General features: G+C 35.7%; 1 protein-coding gene across 3 annotated transcripts in view; it reads left to right on the top strand.

The window, feature by feature from the left end:
* Window positions 1-13,571, top strand: part of CEP70 (centrosomal protein 70) — a 162,087-nt gene that overhangs the window by 95,761 nt on the left and 52,755 nt on the right. For all 3 annotated transcript variants that reach the window (XM_077130247.1, XM_077130245.1, XM_077130246.1), the window contains exons 9-12: window positions 718-802; window positions 890-978; window positions 2,101-2,175; window positions 8,332-8,437. In XM_077130247.1, the coding sequence (XP_076986362.1) occupies window positions 718-802; window positions 890-978; window positions 2,101-2,175; window positions 8,332-8,437 (355 nt within the window). The remainder of the gene's footprint in view (window positions 1-717; window positions 803-889; window positions 979-2,100; window positions 2,176-8,331; window positions 8,438-13,571) is intronic.

Genomic DNA, 13,571 nt, shown 5'->3' with positions numbered 1-13,571 from the left:
GTGTTATTGCATCAGGAGTGCACTATTAAAAATAATATTGATTTGCTAGCACTTCACAAGTCACAGAGTGATTTACTATTTTTTGTGTGTTTCTCCTATAAATCCTGTGAGCTAGATATGATAGATAATATTATTCCTATTTTATAGATAAGAAAAAAATTCCAAGGGATTGACCTCAAATAACACAGGTGGTTAATAGTGGCGTCAGGACTTGAACGAAGGCTAAGTCTGTTACCCTGTCCACTGTACTCTGCATTTTTTTCATAGGGAATTCTCGTAACCTGAAAGTACCTAAAAGGAAGAAACAATATGTAGGGAATGTATTTTAGAAAGAAATATGGATGTTCTACATATATATATATACAAATATATATATATATTTGTTTATTCATTCGACAAGGTTTCTTTACTCCCTCTTACGCCCCCTACTCTTCTAGGCAGTAGGAAACAGTGGGGAACAAGACAGATGAAGTGCTATCCTCTTGGAACTTGTATTCTAATTAAGGAGATAGACAGTAAACAAATATTTATCATAGTATCAGGTAGTGATACATTTTAATACCATTCTCTGAAAACAAGTAGAAAATTTGAAATTACATTTTAATTCATGTTTAGCTTATCAAATTCTTATTGAATTGGTTTAATTTTTGTTACTAATTTTTCTTCTTTGAAGATACATCTTTTCATAAGAAGTATACTGCATGTTTATTTTCATAGGCAATATAAAGAAGAAAGTCAGTCAGAAGAAGAAAACGATTGTAGAAGTCTGGATGCCTCACCGAGTTATAAAGGCCTTCTCATAGTATGGGACTGCATAACTAATAAACACTTTTTATAAAGTTAAAAACTCCTAGGAAAATTAATTATTTTTCTATGAAATGTGTTGCAGTCATTACAGAATCAACTCGAGGAATCGAAATCCAAGATTGATAAACTTTTAAGTGAAAAGCTGAACCTCCAAAAAGATTTGGAAACCAGGTAACAAAAACTTAAGTAATTTTTTATTATCCTTTTAAAAGTAAACACACACTAGAATTTTGAGTGTTAAAGGGTTATTCTACCCCTTTACTCTTCAAATAATCTCGGAGATCTCATACTGGTACTTACTTTAGTAGTCAGCTGTTCTCTCACAATATATGGTGGAAGAACAAAAATGCATAGGTAGACAAGAAAAGTGAAGAAAAAGGAGTCCATATCGAGGAAGATAGAAATGAATAGGAATTCCAAGTAGATTTAGCTTATGCCAGTAGGTTTCCCATTCTCAAATTACTTTAAGATGTCTTATTTAATCTTATCCTTGTGTTATGAGAAATGGAGTACAACAAGAGTAAGTAAAGTATGTCTACATATAGTATAGCCACCAAAGGGTGACTCAATATGTTGGTTGTGAATAATAAGGAATGAACATTGTCAAACTTTTTTATTTATGCAACAAATATTTATTGAATACCTATTTGCTGTCCTAAGCTCTGAGGTAAAACAATAATCGAAACAAATTCCCTGTTCCCATAGATCTTACACTTCAGTGGAGAGGGTACTGATACTCATACCAACAGTATAAGCCATTTATATGTTTAAAAACCTGCTATACAAGAAAATATAAATTATGGTTATATAAATATGTAGTAGAAATTTTAAAACAAGCATAGGAATAATGAAAACTGAATTCAGAATGGTTGTTACCTGTGGTATGGGAGAGAGAAGAATGACACTGAAGGACACATGGAGTTTTTAATTTATATGTATAATGTTTTAGTTAAAAAAAAAATTTGGATCCTGTTAATGTTCAAATTGATAAAGCTGGGTGGTAGATGTACCAGTATTTGTTATAGTTTTTTCTTTTGTCTGTATATTTGAAGTATGTCCTTATAAAAACAAGTAATTATCAACACCAGAAAAAGGAGTAAAGGTTTTGAGCAGAGAACACAGAAGAAATCCAAGTGGCCTGTAATCATCTTTACTAGTAGTTATAAAATATTTTAGAGTTTTAATTAGATTATTTTTGACAAGTAAAAAAGTATGCTCTATTGTTTATTATTAAATATCTTTGTAGTTTTATTCAGTAATTTGAGTGCATTCAACATGGTTTATTTTCTACAGGCCTACACAGCATGAATTAAGACTTTATAAACAACAGGTGAAGAAACTGGAGAAAGCTCTTAAGAAAAACATCAAGTAATTATATTTTAACAAAGTTACAGCTTTTATAAGGGCTCTATAATTTATTTTTATTGGCTTGTTTTATTTATTTTGTTTATTGTTTTTTTTTTTATTGGAGATCAGTTTATCTATTGCTAACTCATAAAAGCTTTGGTTTGGAATTACCAGACTGATGAGGGAAACAGCATAAAAAGAGGTATTTCTGGCCCCACAGTTTAAAAGCAGTTTTCACTGTGCTGGTAAAATGTTCATCTTAAATGAGAATAAGAAACAGACAGTTGTCTTTTGCGATAAAGGGCAAAGAATTTAGTTAGAAGCTTGTATTTGGATGGCATGGAATAATTGCAAAAGAATCATTGAAACTGGAGGTGATAAGCCTCTAATTTTTGTTGGTGGTGATGTCCTGAATAATATATAGCCTAGTTACTTTTTTGGGGGTGGGGGGGAGTGCATGTTCTGCAAATCAAACCCAGATTTCCCACATGGAAGGCGGGCATTCTAACCACTGAACTACCTGAGCACACCTCATTACATTTTAAAACTAAAAGTACCAGGATGAGTGGAGTGAACCATTTACTTCTACCACTTATATCCTTCGCAGCTTTGAGCAGCCAGGGATAAGAGGAGTTTAAAAAAGTTGGTCTTTGAATAGTGACGGTGTTTTCTGAAGTTTATGTGTATTTTGATTGAAGGGAATGGGACTTGAGGAAGTAGTTTTGGGAACAGTGGAATGAAATATTTTGAATACTGTGTGAGTTAATGTAGTTAAATGCATTGCCATTGTATTAGCATATGTTGATTCGATTTTCTGTGTAGCTGAGTTTCCTTCTTCCTCTGGCAACACATGCCACAATGAAAGGCAAATATGGGCATCCAGGAATTATGTATTAAGTTAAATTGAGAACCAGAAGGTAGTGGGGAAGGAAAATGGAGGAAAACGAAAAGAGATGTAGGAGTGTTTAGTAAGGGTATATTTATTTATTCAATTAATACTTATTCCATTCCTACTATCTGCTAGGTATTCTCAACCCTGCGGTTGCAGTGGTAGCTAAATAGAGAAGTAGAAAAGGGGAATATTGGAGATAAAACTGATAGGACTTAGTGATGGAAAAGATTGGGAGAGAAGCACACTGTGAGAGAAGCAGCTAAGGAAAGGAAGATGTAGGGAGATAAATTCAGAGGAGAATGAACCTTACTAAGAAAGTTTAAGAAACTTTTTAAGCAAGTTGTTCTAGTTTGCTAGCTGCTGGAATGCAACACACCAGAAACAGATTGGCTTTTAATAAAAGGGGATTTATTTTATTAGTTCTTCAGAGGAAAGGCAGCTAACTTTCCACTGAGGTTCTTTCTTACATGGGAAGGCACAGGATGGTCTCTGCCGGCCTTCTCTCCAGGCCCCTGGGTTTCAACAACTTTCCCAGGGGTGACTTCTTTCTGCATCTCCAAAGGCCTGGGCTGAGCTGCGAGTGCTGAGATGAGGACTGCTGAGCTGCTTAGGCTGTGCTACGTTGCGGTCTCTCATTTAAGCACCAGCCAATTAAGTCAAACATCCTTCATTGCAGCAGGCACGCCTCCTAACCGACTGCAGATGTAAATCAGCAACAGATGAGGTTCACATACCATTGGCAGCAACAAAACTAGGTATGCTCTCCTGGCCAAGTTGACAACTGAATCTAACTACCACACAAGTGTATTAGTGAAGATACACACACATACGTATACATTTGCACATTCATACATAGAAACCTGTGTACATTTTTTTGTTCATTTGGGCTCTGGTCTTTAAAGTGCCTTATCCTATTGTCCTTTAAAATTATGATTCAGTGAGCTGAGACTCAGCATCAAGGGATTGAGAAAACCCCTAGAATGAGCTGAGACTTGGCATCAAGGGATTGAGAAAGGCTTCTCGACCAAAAGGGGGAAGAGTGAAATGAGACAACATAAAGTGTCAATGGCTGAGAGATTCCACACAGAGTCGAGAGGTTACGGAGGTTATTGAATAACGTATTAAATAGGTATCACCTTGTTAGTCAAGATGTAATGGAGAGGTGGAGGGGAACTGCCTGAAAATATAGAGCTGTATTCCAGTAGCCATGTTTCATGAAGAAGATTATATAATGATATAGCTTTCACAGTGTGACTGTGTGATTGTGCAAACCTTGTGTCTGATACTCCTTTTATCTACCTTTTCAACAGACAAGTGAAACATATGGAATAAAAATAAATAATAGGGGGAACAAATGTTAAAATAAATTTAGTTTGAAATGCTAGTGATCAATGAAAGGGAGGGATAAGGGGTATGGTATGTATGAATTTTTTTGTTTTCTTTTTATTTCCTTTTCTGAATAGAAGCAAATCTACTTCCAAGAAATGATCATGATGATGAATATGCAACTGCGTAATGATATTGTGAATTACTGATTATATATGTAGAACGGAATGATCAAAAGTTAAGAATGTTTGTGTTTGTTTGGTGTTTTTTGGTATTTAAAAAAAATTTTTTTTTTAAATCGAAAACAAAAATTATGATTCAAAACCAGTCAGTCCTTGCTATATTTTTATGCTGTTTTGAAGAAAAGATTTATTTTAGAATTTTAAATTTGGAATTTTAAACAAATATCTATTGGTTAGATTTGTTGTTGTTGTTTGTTTTTTAGTTTGGAATTTTTGCAGTCTCTAGACTAGAAACAGAAATTTGGGAGTGTTGGGTAATTTGCCTACCTCACACAGGTAGGCATTTGGAAGAACGAGAATAGGAATCAGTTCATAACCATCTCACTAATAATGAAAACCAAGCAAAAAGCATTCACTGAAAAACTTTTTCAAATTAAAGCTTTTCTGTTTTGTTTTGTTTTTTTTTTTTTTTGGTGGTAGAGGCAGACTATTTTTTCAAAGTACTACAATTGGGAAAATAATTAAAAATAAAATCTCCCGCCAACCCAGTGAATCCTGTCCACAAATGTGGAAAAGAATGAAACCATTTTATTATTAAATGAGTATTAAACCAGACGTATAGTATAAGCAGTCCACTAAAGAAAAACTGAAATATCATATAACCAGGCAGTTACAATCCAGTACAAACATGTTAATTGTCTTTATCCAAAGGAAAAATAAAGCTTATAATATCTTTACAGTAAGCAGAAAGTTTCAACTTAGAGCCAGCACCCAGGCTAAACCACAAGACTGGGAGACTGGATACCATTTTCCTTGATGTTCACATTTGAAAGAGATGACTCCAAGACTCCTAAGAAAAAACACTCTTGGGATGCAAAACTGTCAAGAGGCTCATTGAGCCTTAAAAAAGATTTACATATATCTCAGAAACAGCCCTGGGAGACTAGATTTAGTAGAATAGTAGAAATCTCTTGATTGTTTTATAGCAGGCAAGTGACATGGTAGAATATTACTTTTCTATTTTATTAACAGTAGGTTTGACTTCATTAATGAGCCATGAAATTTTCTTCTTCAGTTTGATCCCTTTTATTTTCCAGGATTCCTTCTAATTTGTGGTATATTGATTATATGGCTTAAATGTAATTTTTAAATTTTATACCTACACATATGTGTACATTCAGTTGATTATTGTTATTTGCTGTGGTCAACAGTTTTGTAAAGTGGCAGGGGAACACTGAAGTAGCAAATACTGAACTATACCCATAGGGAAAATCCAGAGTTAAGTTTCTTGGAGCCTCTGATCACAGCATTTCCTCAACTGATAAATATATGATGTTGTTTTATGTGTGTTTCTGCTTCAAGATACCTTATGTCTTTACTTCCTCCTTGAATCTGCTTTCAGTGATTCCCTAGGAGGTTCTTTGTTACAGCAGCCGTTTAGATGACTGCCCTCATTTAACCCCATTTTGAAGCAATTTCTTTGCCATCAGAACATTTTAAAGCAACATTTATACAGAGCCTCTGGACATAAATTTAAACAAGTTTAATCATAAATTACATTGGGAGGTGGGTAATTGGAATTCATTAGATAAGATACTAGTGTTGTCTCATCAACATGGAACACATGGCCAACAACACTGTAACTCATGCCTGAACACAACTTATCTAACATATATTTTCTCTGTATGGCACATCACAGCCTTCTTATGCTTTGGAACACTAGACAGTGAAAGGCAAATTCAGCAAACCCACCGGGAACGAGGTGGGAACAAAAGAATTCAGGCGAAGGCTTTATTTCAGGAAGAAACAGAGGCACCCAGGCAGTGTTTCAAGAGAGGGAGAGAGAGAAACGGCTGCCCCAAGGTGGCAGGGGATACAGTTTTTTGGCTTGAGATTAGGGAGTTGGGGCAAGAGTTAAGCAGGTCTCTATTGGCTAGTTTTCAGAAATAGGAGGCTGTTAGGAGTTGGTGGCTTTCCATTGGTAAAGTTTAAAATGTAAACCCTGCCTTAGGCATGCAGATGGTGAGTAAGAGGAGTTTACTGCAAGAATGCATCTGCCAGAGGGTGGAGGTTGAGTAATGGGAGGTTTTGCAAGAGGGCAGCTGGGTGGAGGGTGAATGAGACACTGGGCTGGGGTGGGTTAGGGTGAGAGACACTTTCTGAAATATTTGCCACAGGTAGGCTAAATCCTGGAGGGAAGAGGTGCTGTCCTCCAGGCCTGACAGCACTTCAGCACTGGGAGGGCCATTTTAAACAGTGAAATCACTAACACAGAAATGTGAAAAGTGTGATACTAATTAAACCAGTGAAAGGACACTTCTACAGTATTAGAGCTGAAACAAGGAGTAAGTGTTGCCTTATTCCACCTCTGCTAGGAATGTGCACATCAGGTAACTCCATTTTTTTCCACTCTGCCCTTGCAAATGATGATAAAAATGTCACAAACATTGATTCAGGAGTTAATAAATTTTAGCAACTAGATAAATTCAGGTACAGAATCCACGAATAATGAGGATTGGCTGGTATATATAAAATGATATTATACAAGAGTGTATATATATATATATACAACTATATATATATATACAGTTGTTCATTGGTTTGAAGAAGGCAAGAAATGGCAAAAAGTGTTTTGCTAGTGTGTACTATAAAATTTCTGATCATCCATTGCCTTGTATGTTACGTGAATTCATTTAACTTTGCTTAGTATTGTGCGTATTGTATCTATACTGGACAAATGAGTCCTAACTTTATAATATCTAGTCTCTAGATATTAAAGAGGTTGCCAATGTATGACAAAAGTAGAATTAGTAAACTAACATGTTTTTGTATACTTTGTGTTAAAATTCATAGAAGGCTGTCTTCTGAAACTGACTTTTGGAAATGAATTTGTAAAACCACATCTTAAGTGGCATGTGTGCCTATAATTGGGAGAGATGTGAAGGGCCCTAGACCAGAATGTTTCCATTTAGATGACAGTTTCAGACATAACCATTGTTACATGTGTATAGTTTATTTAACACTACTGTGTATATAATGGGCAAATTTAGGTCCTTATTTGAAGCATCTAGTCTTTCTAGATGTATGTTTAAAGTAGAAGTAGTGAAATACACTTTGTAGATATTATTTTGTTAAAATTCATGTGAAATATCTTTTGGAAATGGTTAAACCACCTCCAGAGCAGCACATATTCTGTTTATGTTATTTCAAGGAGGGAGAAGGAAGTGTCCAGGGCTCTATGCCAGTAAGTCAATAGTTGGGCAAGATAAACCATCATCCTATATGTTCTGTGCATTTTGTTTTACTTTATTATATATATAGTGTGTATAGTGGACAAATGAGTCCTAATTTAATATCTTTCTAGATATTAAAGAAGTTGCCAGTACATGACAGAAGTAGAGTTAGCAAACTAATACATTTTGTATATTTTGTGTTAAGATTTATAGGGAAGACTTTACCATTTTCTGTGTGATCTCAACCGCATAAAAATGTATGTTCAGTTGTGTGTATTACACATAAAGGACCTAGAAAGATATGTCAATCTGTAAACTGCTTTCTGGATGACTTTTGTGTTCTTTGCTTCTTGTGCTTTTCCATTTTCTATATTGCACAATTAATTTAAAAGTTTTTAAAAATAAATGATATTTTTAAAAACCTTTTAAAATGATATTAAAAGATGTTTAAGAAAGGGGTACTTGGTGCATTGGCTTAGTTTGTCTTTTTAATCCGGTGACTAGGATAGCATCTGTGTTATATGTTGTTGTTGTTTTGCTTTAGATTACAGGAGCTTATCAGCCCAAAAAAGGCTGAAGACACAGAGAAAAAAGATGAGCCCAGCAAAGATACTCAGCCACAAGCCCTAATCGACCAGAGATACTTTCAGGTATGAAACAGCTGGCAAAGAGACTGATATTTGTACTGAACCATGGTTTTTATCATGGTGTAATATATTATTAATTGATAAAGAATACTTGTAGCCTGTTTTTGTTTGTGCTTATCCTGTCCTGTCTTATCTTGTCATGACTTACCCACTTGGCTAAAAACATTGTAGGTAGCTTGACTTAGGCTTTTTCTTACTCCTTAAAGAGTCTTTGGCCTACTTAACAGTAGTAAAAAGCTGTTAAGAGTTTTAAAAGACTTTATAATCCTTTTCCCTATTTCCCTCTTTACCATTTCCCTTTTTATTATTGTTGTTATTAGTATAATAAGTAATATATTTTCTTAATATTTGTATGTATTTTTAAGAAATTTATTGCAGCTGTAATTTAATTTTTCATATGGTATAATATAAATATCTAATCTTACTAGTTTTATATAGAGTTTACTGAGTAGAAAAGAAGTTAAACCTGCTAGTTTGCTGTTGTACTAGGCTTTCACTCATATTCTGTCAGGCCCATACAGGGTTTTTTAAACTTTGAATTAATAACTGATATTTTAAAAATTAAGATATATATATATATTTTTAAGTCCTTACTTCTGGCTTCTCTTAAAAAAAGAAGAGGCTCTAACAGCAAATTCTTCATGGTAATTACCAAATAGACCAGAATTGTGCCTTTTTCCTGTCAGATACGGGTATGTACTTTTCAGTTCATCAGCTAGCTTTGTTTTATTCAGTTATATATCTTACCTGGCCTCTGCAGGCATTAAAGGACCATTGTTTCTCTACTTTACTGAAACTTTATCATATATCATGTTCTATTTTATACTTAGGTTTTTTTCTGGACTCTCCTGTCTGTTGCATTTCTATACTATTTCTATAGTAGTTTAATTTCTATAAAAAGTATCCTGTCATTATTGTTTTTTGAAATTCTTTTGGCTATATTTTTCATACATTTACTCTTCTGGATATATAGTTGGTCAAATTGAAAAATGAATCCCATTGAGAAAAACTGAAATTCAGTTGACTTTATGAATTAATTTTGGAGAAATGACACCTTTGAAGTTTTGAATCATGCATTCAGAAATGTCTCTAATTTAATTTTGTTCTTTTTTTATTGCTTTCAGTAAAGTTTTATGGCTTTTCAAATTTAGCTTTTGCATGTTTCTGAAAGGTTTATTCCTGGATATTCTATAACTTTTATTACTATTGGAAATGAGATATATTTTCCCATTTCTAATTGATTATTGATGGTGATTTATAATTTGTGTGTTGAGTTTATGTCCAGGCACCTTTCTGAAAGCTGTTTTGTTTTAGACATCTCTCTTGTAGTCAGTATGTATGGGTTTATTTCATTTTGTTCCTTAGATTCAATATGAGAGATTTTGTCTTTTAACAAGGGAATTAAACCATTCATGAACATTGAGATCACTCATATATCTGGTTTTATTCTTGATGTCTTACTTCCTGTTTTCTATTTACTTACTGTCTTGCTCCTTTCCTTTCCATTTACCTTTCCTCAAGATTCTTTGTTCCTTTTTTTCTCCTTTTGTAGGTAGGAAATTCATCTTCTAATTCAGTCAATTCTGCTAATGGTCAGTGTCAGCAACCTCTCTCTGAATATAATAAGACCTTCATTGAGTGTTTTCTTTCCTCAATTCCCATCTCTCTGGAAATTGTTTAAGTCACTTTCCTGTTATTTAGTTAATATATCTTTTGCTGCCATTTGTCAGAGGGTAGTTAAGTTATAAGAAAGAACATGTTGAGGGGAGAATCAAGATGGTGGCTTAGCAAAGTGTGTGTTTTAGTTAGTCCTCCAGAAAAACTACTAAATAACCAGGAACAGTACAGAACAGCTCCTGGGGCCATGTCAGTGACCAGACACACAGCGTACCCCAGTCTGGACCAGCTGGACCGGCTGCGAGCTCACCCAGAACCGTGAGTTCCCCAAGCTGCAGCAGCTGGTGCCCCTCCCCCACAGGCTGCTTCCCAAGGGAAAAGGAAAGAGACTTTACCAGCAGAAGGGGCTGAGCCAAACCAAACGCCAATCGTGGAATTAATTAACAAATTCTGACTACAAAAAAATAGTTCCCCAGCTCAGGTGAACCTGGTCAAAGCGGAAGTCGCTCATTTTTGCCCCAGCGCCAAGGGGGCAGGGATGATGGAAAAAGAAAAAAAAGAAGGAAACAGAGGTTTTTGTGGCTGTGTTTCTACAAAGGCTTGACTGCCTTTGGATTCAGTGGCAGGACATCTCAGGCTGCAATTGCCCCAGGCACAGGCAGAAACAAGCTCGTTTGAGGGCTTTCTGGAGCCTGTGCCTTCCCCAGGGGAGGGGTGAAACCCAACTCAGGTGGAATCCCTCCATCAAGGAATTCAGACACCAGGGCTTGGTAATTTGAAGCCATTAAAACCAGCCTACAACCTCTCCTCTGTCTCCACCATGCCCCCAGCAGGAAGAGTCTGCTAAAGTTAAAGGTACCACGTCATCTTATGCTGGTGGGAACTGCAGACAGACAAGCGCCCCATACTGGGCGGAATAAGAAAAACAGAGCCCACAGACTTCGCAGGAAAGTCTTTCAACCTGCTGGGTCTCACCCTCAGGGAAAACCAATGCAGGTGACTCTTTCCTCCTGATAGGAGGCCAGTTTGGCCTGGGAAAATTCGGCTGGGGTCTATAATGCCTAAGTAGACCCTCCTAAGGGTGGTGGGGAAAAGGCACCATACAAGCAAGGCAAGAAACAAGAAAACAAGAACTAAAAAATTCTCCTCTGTTAAACAAAACCTAAGCTAGAGGTCCAGAAAAAGCTGAACTGAATGTTAAAGAACAGATAGACAACAAATTCATCCAACAAGAAAACCCTAGGTTAAAGAAGTGAAAGCAATCCCCAGAATAAACTAATTAAGGTAATTAAATGCCTAGACACCAGCAAAAAATAACAAATCACACTAGGAAGATTGAAGAAATGGCCCAGGAACAAACCAACAATTCAAATGAGATACAGGAGCTGAAGCAATTAATTCAGAATATACGAACAGACATGGAAAACCTCATCAAAAACCAAATCAATGAATTGAGGGAGGATATAAAGAAGGCAAGGAATGAACAAAAAGAAGAAATGGAAAGTCTGAAAAAACAACTCACAGAACTCATGGGAATGAAAGGCACAGTAGAAGAGATGAAAAAAACGATGGAAACCTACAGTGGTAGATTTCGAGAGACAGAGGATTAGTGAACTGGAGGATGGAATATCTGAAATCCAACAAGAAACAGAAACTATAGGGAAAAAAATGGAAAAATATGAGCAGGGACTCAGGAAACTGAATGACAATATGAAGCACACAAATATACGTGTTGTGAGTGTCCCAGAAGGAGAAGAGAAGGGAAAAGGAGGGGAAAAACTAATGGAGGAAATTATCACTGAAAATTTCCCAACTCTTATGAAAGACTTAAAATTACAGATCCAAGAAGTACAGCATACCCCAAAGAGAATAGATCCAAATAGACCTACTCCAAGACATTTACTAATCAGAATGTTGGAGGTCAAAGAGAAAGAGAGAATCTTGAAAGCAGCAAGAGAAAAGCAATCCATCACATACAGGGGAAGCCCAATAAGACTATACGTAGATTTCTCAGCAGAAACCATGGAGACGAGAAGACAGTGGGATGATATATTTAAATTATTAAAAGAGAAAACTGCCAACCAAGAATTCTATATCCAGCAAAATTGTCCTTCAAAAATGAGGAAGAAATTAAAACATTTTCAGACAAAAAATCACTGAGAAAATTTGTAACCAAGAGACCGGCTCTGCAAGAAATACTAAAGGGAGCACTAGATACAGATATGAAAAGACAGAAGAGAGAGGTGTGGAGAAGAGTATAGAGAGGAAGACTATGAGTGAAGGTAAAAAGAAGGAAAATTAGATATGACCTATAAAATCCAAAAGGCAAAATGGTAGAACAAAGTACTACCCGTACAGTAATAACACTAAATGTTAATGGGTTTAACTCCCCAATCAAAAGACATAGAATAAAGTTATGAAGTATGTAACAGCATGGATGGACGTTAAGGAAATTATGCTGAGTGAGATAAGCCAAAAACAAAAGGACGAATACTGAATGGTCTCACTGATATGAACTAACATTAGTGAATAAACTTGGAGAATGTCATTGGTAACAGAGACCAACAGGAGATAGAAATAGGATAAGATATTGGGTAATTTGGAGCTGAAGGGATACAGATTGTGCAACAGGACTGATTGTAAAAACTCAGAAATGGGCAGCACAATACTACCTAACTGTAATACAATTATGTTAAAACACCGAATGAAGCTGAATGTGAGAATGATAGAGGGAGGAGGGCTGGGGGCATAAATGAAATCAGAAAGAAAGATAGACAGTAGAGATTGAGATGGTATAATCTAGGAATGCCTAGAGTGTATAACGATAGTAACTAAATGTACAAATTAAAAAAATGTTTTTGCATGAGTAAGAACAAAGGAATGTCACTACTGCAGGGTGCTGAAAATAGATGATTTTTTTTTACATTTTTTTTTATTAATTAAAAAAAAATTAACTAACTCAACATTTAGAAATCATTCCATTCAGATGATAATATTTTAAAATTTCAACTTATGTGTTGAGACTAAAACAAAAAATATTTATTTGGTGCAAAATTTATATTTTGACTAGTGTGTTTCCAGATATATCTTACGTAGATAGCTTGGTTGAACAACATAAGTACATGGAACCTAGGCAGGACATGAGATTTTGTTGGTTTGTCCAGAGTGATGCCCTGGTGAATCCCAGAGTGATTCAATAAGTGAGTGGAAAAGTATTTGCAAAGTCCTCTTTGGGGAATGGGGAGAACGGGGGAAAATTCAACTTTCCCAAGTTGAGTTCTTGATATTCTCACAAGCAGTGTGGACAACCAAAGCTATGGGCTGAGCCCCCAGTCTTGAGGTTTGTTCATATGAAACTTAACCTCACAAAGGATAGGTCAAGCCTACTTAAAATTAGACCCTAAGAGTCACCCCCAAGAGAACCTCTTTTGTTGCTCAGATGTGGCCTCTCTCTCCAGCCAACACAACAAGCAAACTCACCACCCTCCCCCTTCTTCTGCATGGGACATGACTACCAGGG

Source organism: Tamandua tetradactyla, chromosome 15 (genome assembly GCF_023851605.1).
Source record: "Tamandua tetradactyla isolate mTamTet1 chromosome 15, mTamTet1.pri, whole genome shotgun sequence".
Classification (NCBI taxonomy): domain Eukaryota; kingdom Metazoa; phylum Chordata; class Mammalia; order Pilosa; family Myrmecophagidae; genus Tamandua; species Tamandua tetradactyla.
Note: the sequence above shows the minus strand (reverse complement) of the source record. Positions and strands in the feature narration are given on the sequence as shown.